Here is a 15,611-nt window from a genome sequence, read left to right as displayed (position 1 = left end):
TAGTCCTTACTGATGTCCAAATTTAACTCGAACTAGAAACCGATTGATGATTAGAGCTCAAAGCTGACTGAGTGATGGGGATACCAAAAGAATGCATGTGGAATGTCAACCTGCAATACTGCCTGCTCCATCTTCCACTACTGTCTGTACCAGATGAGGAGAAAAGATTTACACAGCAAGTTATTATGATCTGGAATGCACTGCCTGAAGAGTGGTGGAAGCAGATTCAATATTAATTTTTCCAAAGGGGAATTGGATATATACTTAAAAAGGAAAGACAGAAATGCAGGCCTATGGGGAAAGGGCAGGGGATTGGGACTAATTGGACAGCTCTTTCAAAGAGCGGGCACAGGCACGATGTACCAATGGCCGCCTTCTGTGCTGTAAGATTCTATTAAGAAGTACACAAATACGATCCACGCCTAAATGGCCTTAGTAACACACATTTAAATAATGGAACAGCAGGAGGCTAGACTATGATCTCTGCTGTTCCATTGCCAATTGCCCCATTCTGTTCTTTCAGTGGAATCTGTTGAACGTTAGCCGATACTGGATGGTAGATATTACTGGCAGATCAGAAGATGTCAAAACAAAAGAGGAAAACCTATTTGCCAATTACTGACTTGTATAAGCCATATATTATTAATACGCAAAGATTTAATGAACCATTCTCCTGTTCCTGACCACATCAGAAGTAGTTTGTGCTTTGAAAAGAGCTGCTGCATAATAAGTGCACCAGTAATGACTACTTTAGTGCTTTTGAAGCACATTAATTTCTTCCAGAAAATCAAGACACTTATTTCAGTATAACAGCAAGCCTCAATTAGAACTGTGCTGGAGCTAAAAGGTCACTTCGTGGTTTGATCAATATTTGCTTTCGCCCAGCTGAGTAAGCTGCTGGTTTCGGAACTGCACAAGTCGAGCGAACTTTTCGGAGATAAGGAGAGAACCAGCTCACTTTTTTTTTTACCACTTATGTGTGAACGGTTCCATTTCAAAATACTCCTGAACCAGACAGGTAGAATTTATGGGTTTCTGCTTGTATCTGATTGAATAAGATAAACCTATTTTTGTTATCAAGGGTATTAAGGATTATGTAACCAAAGCGGACAAATTGAGTTAAGATACAGAACAGCCATGATCTAATTGAATGTCGGAACAGGCTCGAGGGGCTGAATGGCCTACTCCTGTTCCCATGTTCCTAACCCATAAAGCTAAGGCTCTCATGGATGAAACAAGACCCATTCTTTGAGCTGGAACATCCTAGGCACAACTGCATCATTGTTGCTGAAGATGAAGACCGCGTAGGAAATATGCCCTGTAAATTGTCCAAGGGGTTCCTTTGAGATTCGTAAGGGAATTTCCTCAGGAAGCTGCCTGAAATGTGCTCAAAATGGCGTTTCAGATTGAAGGCTGCCCCGGAACCTGGAGTACAGCTGATGAACTGAATGCTGGGAAGTGCCTGATCGGCATTGCTCTCAGGGTCAAACACAGGCCATAAAAACTTTCAAGCTAATAAAGCTAGAAAGATTTTACGTTAATTACACCATAAAGGCTTGAATACACAAGCAGACATTCCTTACTGGTGTCATGAAGCCATTTGGACATTCAAACCATTCAGACTAATACTTAGTGAGATAAAAATACCCCATTTGCTAATTTGTGTGGAAAAGAATTCGACTTGCATCTACACCTTTCATTACTTCAGGATGTCCCAAAGCACTTTAGTGTCAATGCAATACTTTTTGAAATGTAGATACTGTTGCAATGTAGGAAGCATGGCAACAGAGCAAGAACCCAAAATCGCAAAATAATACATAACCGGATCTTCTGTTGTAGGAGCTGGTCGAGGGACGAATACTGGCCAGGGAATTGGGGTAACTCCCCTGCTCTTCTCGGAATATTGCCATGGGATCCGGTACATAGAAACATAGAAACATAGAAAATAGGTGCAGGAGTAGGCCATTCAGCCCTTCGAGCCTGCACCGCCATTCAATGAGTTCATGGCTGAACATGCAACTTCAGTACCCCCTTCCTGCTTTCTCGCTATACCCCTTGATCCTCCTAGTAGTAAAGACTTCATCTAACTCCTTTTTGAATATATTTAGTGAATTGGCCTCAACTACTTTCTGTGGTAGAGAATTCCACAGGTTCACCACTCTCTGGGTGAAGAAGTTTCTCCTCATCTCGGTCCTAAATGGCTTACCCCTTATCCTTAGACTGTGACCCCTGGTTCTGGACTTATCCAACATTGGGAACATTCTTCCTGCATCTAACCTGTCTAAACCCGTCAGAATTTTAAACGTTTCTCTGAGGTCCCCTCTCATTCTTCTGAACTCCAGTGAATACAAGCCCAGTTGATCCAATCTTTCTTGATAGGTCAGTCCCACCATCCCGGGAATCAGTCTGGTGAATCTTCGCTGCACTCCCTCAATAGCAAGAATGTCCTTCCTCAAGTTAGGAGACCAAAACTGTACACAATACTCCAGCTGTGGCCTCACCAAGGCCCTGTACAACTGTAGCAACACCTCCCTGCCTCTGTACTCAAATCCCCTCGCTATGAAGGCCAACATGCCATTTGCTTTCTTAACCGCCTGCTATACCTGCATGCCAACCTTCAATGACTGATGTACCATGACACCCAAGTCTCGTTGCACCTCCCCTTTTCCTAATCTGTCACCATTCAGATAATAGTCTGTCTCTCTGTTTTTACCACCAAAGTGGATAACCTCACATTTATCCACATTATACTTCATCTGCCATGCATTTGCCGAACTCACCTAACCTATCCAAGTCACTCTGCAGCCTCATAGCATCCTCCTCGCAGCTCACACTGCCACCCAACTTAGTGTCATCCGCAAATTTGGAGATACTACATTTAATCCCCTCGTCTAAATCATTAATGTACAATGTAAACAGCTGGGGCCCCAGCACAGAACCTTGCGGTACCCTATTAGTCACTGCCTGCCATTCTGAAAAGTACCCATTTACTCCTACTCTTTGCTTCCTGTCTGACAACCAGTTCTCAATCCACGTCAGCACACTACCCCCAATCCCATGTGCTTTAACTTTGCACATTAATCTCTTGTGTGGGACCTTGTCAAAAGCCTTCTGAAAGTCCAAATATACCACATCAACTGGTTCTCCCTTGTCCACTTTACTGGAAACATCCTCAAAAAATTCCAGAAGATTTGTCAAGCATGATTTCCCTTTCACAAATCCATGCTGACTTGGACCTATCATGTCACCTCTTTCCAAATGCGCTGCTATGACATCCTTAATAATTGATTCCATCATTTTACCCACTACTGAGGTCAGGCTGACCGGTCTATAATTCCCTGTTTTCTCTCTCCCTCCTTTTTTAAAAAGTGGGGTTACATTGGCTACCCTCCACTCGATAGGAACTGATCCAGAGTCAATGGAATGTTGGAAAATGACTGTCAATGCATCCGCTATTTCCAAGGCCACCTCCTTAAGTACTCTGGGATGCAGTCCATCAGGCCCTGGGGATTTATCGGCCTTCAATCCCATCAATTTCCCCAACACAATTTCCCGACTAATAAAGATTTCCCTCAGTTCCTCCTCCTTACTAGACCCTCTGACCCCTTTTATATCCGGAAGGTTGTTTGTGTCCTCCTTAGTGAATACCGAACCAAAGTACTTGTTCAATTGGTCTGCTATTTCTTTGTTCCCCATTATGACTTCCCCTGATTCTGACTGCAGGGAACTTACGTTTGTCTTTACTAGCCTTTTTCTCTTTACATATCTATAGAAACTTTTGCAATCCGCCTTAATGTTCCCTGCAAGCTTCTTCTCGTACTCCATTTTCCCTGCCCTAATCAAACCCTTTGTCCTCCTCTGCTGAGTTCTAAATTTCTCCCAGTCCCCAGGTTCGCTGCTATTTCTGACCAATTTGTATGCCATTTCCTTGGCTTTAATACTATCCCTGATTTCCCTTGATAGCCACGGTTGAGCCACCTTCCCTTTTTTATTTTTACGCCAGACAGGAATGTACAATTGTTGTAGTTCATCCATGCGGTCTCTAAATGTCTGCCATTGACCATCCACAGTCAACCCCCTAAGTATCATTCGCCAATCTATCCTAGCCAATTCACGCCTCATACCTTCAAAGTTACCCTTCTTTAAGTTCTGGACCATGGTCTCTGAATTAACTGTTTCATTCTCCATCCTAATGCAGAATTCCACCATATTATGGTCACTCTTCCCCAAGGGGCCTCGCACAACGCGATTGCTAATTAATCCTCTCTCATTACACAACACCCAGTCTAAGATGGCCTCCCCCCTAGTTGGTTCCTCGACATATTGGTCTAGAAAACCATCCCTTATGCACTGCAGGAAATCCTCCTCCACCGTATTGCTTCCAGTTTGGTTAACCCAATCTATGTGCATATTAAAGTCACCCATTATAACTGCTGCACCTTTATTACATGCACCCCTAATTTCCTGTTTGATGCCCTCCCCAACATCACTACTACTGTTTGGAGGTCTGTACACAACTCCCACGAACGTTTTTTGCCCTTTGGTGTTCTGCAGCTCTACCCATATAGATTCCACATCATCCAAGCTAATGTCTTTCCTAACTATTGCGTTGATCTCCTCTTTATCCAGCAATGCTACCCCACCTCCTTTTCCTTTTATTCTCTCCTTCCTGAATGTTGAATACCCCTGGATGTTGAGTTCCCAGCCCTGATCATCCTGGAGCCACGTCTCCGTAATCCCAATCACATCATATTTGTTAACATCTATTGGCACAGTTAATTCATCCACCTTATTGCGGATACTCCTTGCATTAAGACACAAAGCCTTCAGGCTTGTTTTTTTAACACCCTTTGTCCTTTTAGAATTTTGCTGTACAGTGGCCCTTTTTGTTCTTTGCCTTGGGTTTCTCTGCCCTCCACTTTTCCTCATCTCCTTTCTGTCTTTTGCTTTTGCCTCCTTTTTGTTTCCCTCTGTCTCCCTGCACGTCCACGTGAGAGGTTTAATTTTGCATCTGAAAGAAGGCATCATCGACAGTGCAGCACTCCCGCAGTACTGCACTAAAGTGACAGCGTAGATTCGGTACTCAGGTTGTCGGTGTGGAACTTGAGCCCACAACCTTCTGACTCAGAGGCGAGCGCTACCCATCGAGTCAAGGTGGACACCTTGAGAAATGAGAGCTGGATAGGTAAAGAGGTGGTGAACTGCAGACCTGATGTCTGGCATGCTCGGGCAAGGTCATGTTTCAATGGCTCAATAACATTCACAGGAACTCAACATTTAGCAAAGGTGATTGACATAAATGGGGCAGGGCCTTCTAATACAGGTGTTGCTCTGATTGGTCAATTAAATGCAAGAAGCTTTTTTTAAAAAGTAAGATATAAAAGTAGAGGGCTTTGCATCCTGCCAGTCAGTAAGCGTCTGTAGTCAGCAGAGTAGCAAAGGTAGCTTCACTTTGTAGATTTTCTTCGAATCTCTTGTTTCTCTTTGTAGTTAGAAGAAGGCTCACTTGTCTTCTTCTGTAAGAGCCTAGTTTGCGCAACAGGTGCAGAAACACAAAAATGCTGGAAACACTCAGCAGGCTAGACAGCATGCATGATGGGAGAAACAAAGTTACCATTCCAGCATCTCTAACTTTTCCAGTTCTGACGAAGGGTCTCAGACCTCAAGCGTAACCTTGCAGAAAATGTGCAGAAGGTACTTTTACGAGCACAAGTATATTCAGGACAGACAGTGAGGTATTCAAGGTCAAATTAAACATCTACGCCAGCCGGGAACGGGCAGAGAGAAGTGCGTCACTGAACTGTACAAGAGTCTGAGTTGAGGGAAGGTGCTGAGAGTGAAGCGAGCTCAGATATCATTGCTCATGTGGATGAGAGGTTCAGACAGAACCAATGATCCAAGTGGAACAGATAACCCCACCATTGAAGGGGTTCATCGACTCGACACTTCAAAAGCTAACACCTGCATCCCAGGGAAGGAAGATCAACTCAGCCATCCCGCACACAAGGGCAAGGTTCCCTAAGTTCTGGAACATTGCTAATCACGCACATTAGGCTGGATTTTCGGGTCCTTTGCGCTCCGGGTTTCGCCGGGTTTTGACCCTCCGCAGCGAAAAATGCGGCGGTGAGGTCTTTTGCGTCCGGTCGCGATCCTCCGGTTGGGTTTTGCCGTGGCCCTTAGAAGCACCGCCGGGGAGAGCTGCGCCAGGTTTGCAATGCCTCTCGTTGCGACACCGGCAGTAGTTTCGACTCGCACCCGACCCGTACACCCCGAAGCACGTCCCGCGATGACTGCCAGGGAAAACACAGCGTTCCAGCAATGCTGGCGGTGGTGAGGCAAATAGACGGCAAAAAAGGTCAATTCCAGTGTTTATTCTTTTATGTTTTTGTAGTGATTTGTGTTGTAAGGGTGTGGGCAATGTTTATGTGATTTTTGTTTTTTTGCTTTTTTTCTCCCCCTCCCCAGGCCTCTCTCGGAGCACTCCCAGCCCCGCACATTAGTTGACGAGGTTCCCATTTTTGTGCAGCGTACAACGCCTCCCTTTGCGCTGCACACAGGGCCCAGATGACAAAAATTACTCCGCACTGCGCAAGCGTTAATTGGGCGGTAACTTTCCCGTCCCGCCTCCGTTTCCACCGCGAAAACGGCAATGCCGAAAATCCAGCCCTACAGTCTCTGAGCTATTGGTTGTGTGTGTGGATGGTGTGTGGTGCATTCTGTATGGTGTGTTCTGTGTTTTCTGTTGTGTGTGTCTGCACATGCAGGGAAAACAGTAGGATAGTTGCAGTAACACCTGTCTAATCCCTGTTAGTCAGCAGCACAAAAATCCAAACTGTGGAACCACACAGTAGGTCAGTCAGCTGCGGAAAGAGAAAGACTAACCCACCTGGTGAGAAGCCATTCTTTCTCGGTCACTGAAATGCTGACATTTGAATGACAGCAAGTGAGAAACAGCTCACTTAAATAATGGCCCTAATTGTCTTAGATTTAATTGGCTTAAATGAAAGTTCTTTCGTACTTTCAGCCACCAACATAAACTTCTTAAAATTGTTCTTCAAGACACTGTCAGCAGTTGGAAAGATTTCTTACAGGCAATACACAAATGGAACATCAAGAAAGATCCATAGGTCTTAGCAGCTATCCTTTGACCTCACATCCTTAATTGGCTTGGAATGGAAATTCCCTATTCATCTTACTCTATCTTCAAGGTTAAGTGAAATAAAATCAGGCTGTTACATTCGAATATTGCGATAATGTTAATGAAGATCGGTAAACCTTGCACTGCAGTGAGTAATGTGCCTCAGTCTATTTCAGTCTCCGATTGGAAATTGCCATATCTAAAAGCTCAGCAAAAAGCTGATTGAATTTAACCAACCTGGCAACTGACACCCATAACCATTTAACTCGGGGTTGCCAATGAAACAATTAGCAGTCAGGCTGATATAATGGTATCTTGATTAACTGTATCAGGAGCAAGTTTTGAAAGAAAGACTTGCATTTATATAACGCCTTTCACAACCACAGAACCTCTCAAAAGCTCTACGAAATAGTATGTGGGATATTTTACATACAGAGGGCCAATGAGACCTCGGTTCTGATGCCTCATCTGTACAACTGCACTGGGAGCGTCAGCCTAGATATTGTGCTCGAGGCTCGGAGTGGGACGTTGAACTCATGTTCTTTTGACCCAGAGGCAAGAGTGCTACCACTGAGCCACAGCAGGTACTGACATAACTATCAATTATGGGCAAATCTGTATAGATTATGGTAACATTCCACTCCATTGCATAAACCAGAGAGCTAATACCAGACTTTGAAATACAATTACAAACCTTCCTCGAAAACCACAGTAATTAAAGCCAGGTAGTCCACTTGATAAGTGCTTATGTACCAAATTCAGTCGCAATAAACAGGGCAATTTGAAATCAAAAGCATTCCCAACAAGGATTGATAAAATGATTCAAAGACTCCAGAGGATTCATTGCCTTTCTAAGGTTGGTAGTCCAGAATTGAGAACAAACATTTCAGATTGACTGTATCCGACTGGAATGAATGCTTTCCTGAAAAGTGTAATTAGGAGGTTCAATCAGTGCACAAAACAAGATTAAGCATTTCATGATTGTGCATTTCAATTCCCAGTGCTCTTCACGGGCTAAACCATTCAAATTGCTGCTCAGAGGGGTAGGAAGGTTTGGAGATGAATGCAATTGTGATAAATTGATTTCAGCATTGCCTTAATGGTCGTGGAGAGGGATTTGGAGAATTGCTTGTCCATTATAGCTTTATCTGGAAGATAGGAAGTGGTGTGCATTGTGATATCTACAAAGCTGGTATCCAACAGAAAGGAAACACTGTACAAGAGTGTTCCAGAGATATGATAACAACAGAAAGAGGAAGCATTAGTTGAGGAAGGGTCATAACTGGCAATGGTGTTGTGTACATACTTCAACTTACGAGCTGGGCTTCTGTTCGTACTCAAACGTTTGCTACATAGTAAATTCAACGTCCTGAGGTTATAACAGGCGCTATATAAATGCAAATTCTTTCTTTCAGTGTCCACTATAGACTAACTGGTCATCTATCTCTTTGCTGTTTGTTGGATCTTGCTGTGCGTAGATCAGCTGCGACAACTACCAACCTAACTACAGTTCAAAAATAATTGTAATCAATAATTATTGGCTGGTGCGACAAAAGGTAAATTAATTATTTTCTTTAAATTGTTCTTCAAGACACTTGGAAAGGCTTCTTGAACATGGATGCAGAAGTGGAGCATCAAGAAAGATCCATAGTTCTTAGCATCTGACCTTTGACCTCATATCCTTAGCGATATTACAGAGCAGTTTATTATTAAGAGAAAGTTACCTTTTTCACAGAAATGCCCAGCAAAATGTAGAGGGCAGTCACACTGTAAAGCTGCAGCACCACTGGGCAACCAGAGGTCACGGCATGTACCTCCATTCTGGCAAATGTCTTCTTGGCAGTCGGAGCTCTTTGGCGGTGGGAGTTGCGTGCTCATTTCTGGGAGGGTAGAGGTCAACAACGCTGGGAGCAATGAAGAGGTTGCATCATCCGCAAGGGCAGTCCCCGAAGTTGCTGTTGAAACTGCCAGCATTGCGCTGACCCCGGGAAATCTGCAGGAAACCAGAATTGGAACAATTGTCAGCAGCAATAGCAATGTGGCAAAACCCTTGCCAGATCAATTCCTATTTTCCATAGAGAAGTTTAATTGAGAGTGGGATTTAAGCTCAACAAGTCACCCTTGAGTTTTCATATATTCCCAAAAATGAACAAATATGAGTGTACAGCGGAGAGACAGTCTTCCTGACCCTCCTTCCTCTAGAAAAAAAAACAATTGGAGGAAGAAGGACAGACTCTTTCTGGAGGAAGCGGGGACGGAGGGACCTCGAATGTCTTTCTGCTCTGCACTCACAATTATCATTAAATCTTATAGCGCAGAAGCAGGTCATTCAGCCCTCCGTGCCTGTGCCAGTGCTCTGAAAGAGCTAGTCCTACTTCCCTGCTCTGTCCCCATAGTCCTGTACTTTTCTCCCCTTCAAGTATGTATCCAATTCCTTCTTGAAAGTTACTATTGAATCTGTTTCCTCCACAACTTTCGGACAGTGCATTCCAGATCATAACAACTTGCTGCATAAATGTTTTTAAATCACCCTCAAATTACCTTTGGTTCTTTTGCCATTTATCTTAAATCGGCGTCCTCTGGTTACCGACCCTTCAGCCAATGGAAACAGTTTCTCCCTACCTGCTCTATGAAAACTCTTTTATGATTTTGAATGCCTCTGTTAAATATCCCCTTAATCTTCTCGGCTTTAAGAAGAAGAATTCCAGCTTCTCTACATAACTGAAGTCCCTCATCCCTGGTACCATTCTCGGAAATATCCCCTGCACCCTCTCCAAAGCCTTGGATTCCTTCCTAAAGTGTGGTGCCCAGAATTGGCTACAATACTCTAGGTGGGGCCTCACCAGTGTTTTATAAAGGTTTAGCACAACTTGCTTGCTTTTGTACTTTACACCTCTATTTATAAAGCCAAGGATTCCATATGCTTTTTTGACATGAAAGGTAACGATAATTAAGGGTACACAATGAAATCCAGCAAACACTAAATATAATTTAATTTTAGATTTTATTCGCTGTGACAGATACTACTTAAATATAATAAACTGTAATTGCCATGATTAACTTTATTAACTGTTAGCTTTTTCTTTCAAATGAATTGAAATTTGGGTTACCTAAGCAACCTTTCCTTCTCACCAGGCTATTTCTCCACCACTAATTAAAATGTTAGTGTTATGTATGTCTTAGCAGCAAACTTTATTAATGTTAGACTCATAGACTCAAAAAAATTATACACCAAAATACTGCCAAAGACTAAGATTAATAAAATGCTCCAGGATGAGAGTTCCTTTAAACCTCCTTTAAATACATTACACAAAAAGAAAGAAACATATCTTTTTTTTGTACCTCTTTTCCTTTGCAATGGTTTCTCGAAGCTTCTAATGCTTTGCTTTAATTCATTCATGGGATGTGGGGATTGCTGGCAAGATTGAAAAAGCATTTATTGCCCATCCCTAATTGCCCTTGAGAAGGTGGTGGTGAGTCACCTTCTTGAACTGCTGCAGTGCGTTTGGTGAATGTTGTATCTTAAATAAAGAGTCAGACTAGATACTGCCAGCTCAAAGTAAGGTGTGACCGTAGTCCTTTATTACAGATCTCCAGAGTGCCTCTCCAGTCTGTGAGACCTCCTTATTTACAGGTGCTCCCAAGGGATTGTGGGATCCCTTGGGACTCCAGGGGATAAGCTCTCTGGTGGTTAGATATGGTATTTACAGGTTTACATACATAACAGTGAAGGTACTCCCAACAGTGCTGTTGGGGAGGGAGTTCCAGGATTTTGACCCAGTGACGATGAAGGAACGGTGATATATTTCCAAGTCAGGATAGTGTGTGACTTAGAGGAGAATTTGGAGGTGATGGTGTTCCCCTGTGCCTACTGCCCTTGTTCTTCTAGGTGGTAGAGGTTGTGGGTTTGGGAGGTGCTGATGAAGAAGCCTTGGCAAGTTGCTGCAGTGCATCTTGTAGATGGTACACACTGCAGCCACGGTGCGCCGGTGGTGGAGGGAGTGAATGTTTAAGGTGGTGGATGGGGTGCCAATCAAGTGGGCTGCTTTGTCCTGGATGGTGTCGAGCTTCTTGAGTGTTGCTGGAGCTGCACTCATCCAGGCAAATGGAGAGTATTCCATCACACTCCTGGACTTTTTAAATTATTTGTTAATGGGATGTGAACACCAACAACCACAACCATCTTCCTTTGTGCTAGGTATGACTCCAGGCAGTGGAGAATTTTCCCTCTGATTCCCATTTACTTCAATTTTACTAGGGCTCCTTGATGCCACACTCGGTCAAATGCTGCCTTGATGTCAAGGACAGTCACTCTCACCTCACCTCTGGAATTCAGCTCTTTTGTTCATGTTTGGATTAAGGCTGTAATGAGCTCTGGAGTCAAGTGGTCCTGGCGGAACCCAAACTGAGCATCAGTGAGCAGGTTACTGGTGAGTAAGTGCTGCTTGATAGCACTGTTGATGACACCTTCCATCACTTTGCTGATGATTGACAGTAGGCTCATGGGGCGATAAGTATCTTGGTTTCAGAAACTGATCAATTAAGAAGATCTATAATTCAAGAACTATGGCACATTGCAGATTCCAGCTTAATTAAGCAGGGTTTTGCTCGTGTTAAAGTGCAGTCTCATCTTATAGAATCTTACAGCACAGAAGGAAGCCATTCAGCCCACTGTGCCTGCACCAGCTCTTTGAAAGAGCAATCAATTTTTTATTTTATTTATTCATTCACGGGATGTGGCCATCGCTGGCAAGGCCAGCATTTATTGCCCATCACTAATTGCCCTCGAGCAGGTGGTGGTGAGTTGTGGAGATGGAGTGGCTGATTTGACTTGAGTACATGGTGTGCTACCGTAACTATGTTCACTCTATAAAGACGGGTGAAACTTTGAAATTAAGAAAGAAACCGTTTCAAGGGATGATTCATACCTTCCGTTCATTGTTGTAGAACTCAACGTCAATTGAGTCAATGCAATGCCACAAGGTTTGAAATGGCTGAGTGCAGCAGGATTGTTCCAGGTATAGACACTTTATAGAATCATAGACTAGTACAGCAAAGAAGCAGGCCATTTGGCCCGTCGTGTCTATGCCGGCTCTATCGCAGAGCAATCCAGAAAATCCCACTCTCCCGCTTGTTCCCCATATCCCAGGTACTTGGATGATGCTGACTTCGAATGGCCGTGCAGCTTTATTCCAACTGCTTTATCTGTCAGCTAGCTGTGTAATCGATGAGCAAGTTCTCAGATCTGTCGAACATTTGTTTTCAACACAAGAAGTCTTTGCTTTGTGAACTGTCACTGGGACTCTTTGTTTGGAACAAAAAAAGTATTAGCCTCTTTACACTGTTTATGATTGAAGAACAATGCATGATCACAAATCTTTCCCCAGATCCCAGAGATCAGACAACACCTTCATTAGGTGAAGAAGTAATGGGCTGAGATCGGCACAAGTGGCCATTAGAAACATCCTTCAAAGTCTTACACACACTTAAATTGCACAGATGACACAATGAAAGGTAATGTTGAAAGGCCCAAACTTTAGCAAGTAATGCAGACATCCTGATATACACTACATACCAAAATCAGACAGGCAGGAGCATTGATCCGTTTAAAATAAATGAGTTTATGCCTGCACTAAAATAGCAGAGTGGAATGTCAGCTAAAATGTTAAACATCATATGCTAGATGCAAATTCAGGGTCATATACTGTACACTGAAATGCATATCATGTTATGCACTATACACAGTTTTACTGAATATTTAATTACTGTGTTATACAGTGTGGGATAGAAACTATTCCAATGCTGTCTGGCAGATTTCCTGTTCTCCATCCTCGGTAAACTTCAATCATTCAAAATATTGTCACGGATATCATATCCTTCACTCCCTCCTTATCCTTAACAGACCCACAAAGCCTCAAATGTAAAACTCTCATCATTGTGTTGAAATCCCTCCATGGCCTCACCCTTTCCTATCTCTGTAATCTCATCCAGTCACCCCAGTCTCGTTGTTCTTCTGACTCTAACCTCTTGTGCATCGCATAGAATCATAAAATAATATATCACACGAGGCTATTCTTCCCATCGTGTCTGTGCCAGCTCTTTGAAAGAGCTGTCCAATTATAGAATCATAGAATGGTTACAGCACAGAAGGCAGCCATTCGACCCGTTGAGCTAGTTGAGCACCTCAGCTAATCCCACTCCCCTGCCCTTTCCCTGTAGCCCTGCAACTTTTTTTCTTTCAGGTACTTATCTTTTGAAAGCCATGATTGAGTTTGCCTCCACCACCCTTTCAGGCAGTGCATTCCAGATCCTAACCACTCGCTGTGTAAATGTTATTTTTTCCTCATGTCGCCTTTGGTTCTTTTGCCAATCACTTTAAATCTGTGTTCACTGGTTTTCAAACCTTCTGCCAATGGGAACAGTTTCTCTATCTACTCTGTCCAGACCCCTCATGATTTTAAACGCCTTTATCAAATCTCATCTCAATCTTCTCTGCTCTACAGAGAATAACATCAGCTTCTCCAGTCTATCCACGTAACTAAAGTCCCTCATTCCTGGAATTATTCTCATAAATTTTTTCTGCATCCTCTCTAAGGCCTTCACATCCTTCCTAAAATGCAGTGCCCAGAATTGGACACAATACTCCAGTTGAGGCCGAACCAGTGCTTTATACAGGTTCATCATAATTTCCACATTTTTGTACTCTATACCTCTATTGCATAAAGCCCAGGATCAGGTAAGATTTTTTAACTGCTTTCTCAACCTGGCCTGCCACATTCAATGATTTGTGCACATATACCCCCAGGTCTGTCTGTTCATGCACCCACTTTAGGGTTGTACCCTTTAGTTTATATTTCCTCTCCTCATTCTTTCAAACAAAATGTATCACTTCACAATCAGTCTTATTCCCTGGCCCTTTCCTCATAGCCCAGCAAATTTTCTCCAATGAAGTCCTGTTGCCTGTTTTAAGTTATTATTGAATCTGCTTCCACCACCCTTTATGACAGTGCATTCCAGATCATAAAAACTCCTCCTTACACAGTCTCCAGTGAAAGTTGCAGTAGTAGATTACATAGAATCTACAGCACAGAAACAGGCCATTTGACCCAACTGGTCTGTGCCAGTGTTTATGCTTCCCATAAGCCTCCCCACACCCTGCTTCTTCTCACCCTATCAACGTAACGCTCTATTCCTTTTCCCTCATGTACTTATCTAGCTTCTCCTTGAATGCATCTCCCACTAGATTGGGAGAAAGCCCATGGATTTTCAGGGTCAATGGATCCAATAGGTTAGAGGATTTGGATGAATTATAAAGGAAAGCAAGTTAAAAGGCAATAAGGCAAGTTCAGAGAAATGTTCTCGGGACTGTAGGGAAGATCTCAAGTACTAATGGCTTTCTATAAAAGGTCAAAGAAAGAATTTGGGTCACTTCTAAATCCTAGTGGGGAGCAAGAATGTGGAACAAGAAATAGCAAAGTTATTAAATGGTTATCTCGCATCTGTCATTAGAAAGAGGATGGAAAGTGACCTACAATGCAAGATTTCCTGGACAGAAAGGGACATAAATGAATGCATCTCTAACTGACATTTATATAAATTAATTAAACTAACAAGGAAATGTTGAGAATTGGAAAGTGGCTAAGTTATCTCTGTTATCCAAATAAGGGTCTAGAACTATATCTAAATAATAGAAACCAGTTGAAAGTACAGTCTTTGAAATTATTTTGAGAAATCTAGTGGGAGAACATTTGGAAAAAAATGTAACTTGTTGAAGGACTGTCAGCATGGATTCAGGAAAGCGAGGTCATGTTTAATGAACCTGCTGGATTTATTATGTAAGGTTCGAAAATCCACGGCCGCATTTGAAACACCATAAGAACAAGAAAACTAACATGGGATCGTTCCATACACTAAATGAACATTTTTGTCCAAGTAAAAGCAGGCTGGGAAAACGTGTGGGTGGATACAAACATTGTGGAGTCTGGGCTCACAAGCGAGACAGAGGCACTGGCCAATGGGGGAAAAAGTGCGTTCTGGCAGGCCAATCAGGGGTCGAGTCGGGCCTGAAGTGGGGAAATCCTCAACCAATAAGGACTCCCCGGCCCAGTTTGAAAATGACTTCTCCCCCCCCAAATCAAACTACCAATGTGGGCCATCATCTACCTAATTAATATGGACAATAGCTCTGAATCAAAACTATGAATCACTGCAGGAATGGCCCACTGACTCCCAGGACTATAGCAAAGGACCCACAGACTTTCAGGCACCGATGTGCACTGAACCAATACCCTGATCCTCACACCTGCGTGTACCTGTGACATCTTCTGATTAAATATTCAAAGCTATCTCCCCGCCCAAACTTACACAATGGACCATCCACGGGCTTTGAGCGCGAAAAGACCAGAACTGAATTGAATACAAATATAGGACACAGAACCACCAGAAAAAGGAGTTGTGGAGAAAAAGGAGTTGT

At 43.1% G+C, this 15,611-nt stretch overlaps 1 protein-coding gene across 1 annotated transcript in view; it reads right to left on the bottom strand.

The window, feature by feature from the left end:
- The window catches only part of LOC139266570 (protein eyes shut homolog), a 262,566-nt gene that overhangs the window by 235,506 nt on the left and 11,449 nt on the right, over positions 1-15,611 (bottom strand). The window contains exon 3 of the mRNA XM_070884165.1: positions 8,863-9,131. Coding sequence (XP_070740266.1) covers positions 8,863-9,131 — 269 coding nt within the window. The remainder of the gene's footprint in view (positions 1-8,862; positions 9,132-15,611) is intronic.

Source organism: Pristiophorus japonicus, chromosome 7 (genome assembly GCF_044704955.1).
Source record: "Pristiophorus japonicus isolate sPriJap1 chromosome 7, sPriJap1.hap1, whole genome shotgun sequence".
Lineage (NCBI taxonomy): Eukaryota > Metazoa > Chordata > Chondrichthyes > Pristiophoridae > Pristiophorus > Pristiophorus japonicus.
The sequence above is the reverse complement of the archived record's forward strand: the minus strand, read 5'-3'. Positions and strand labels throughout refer to the sequence as shown.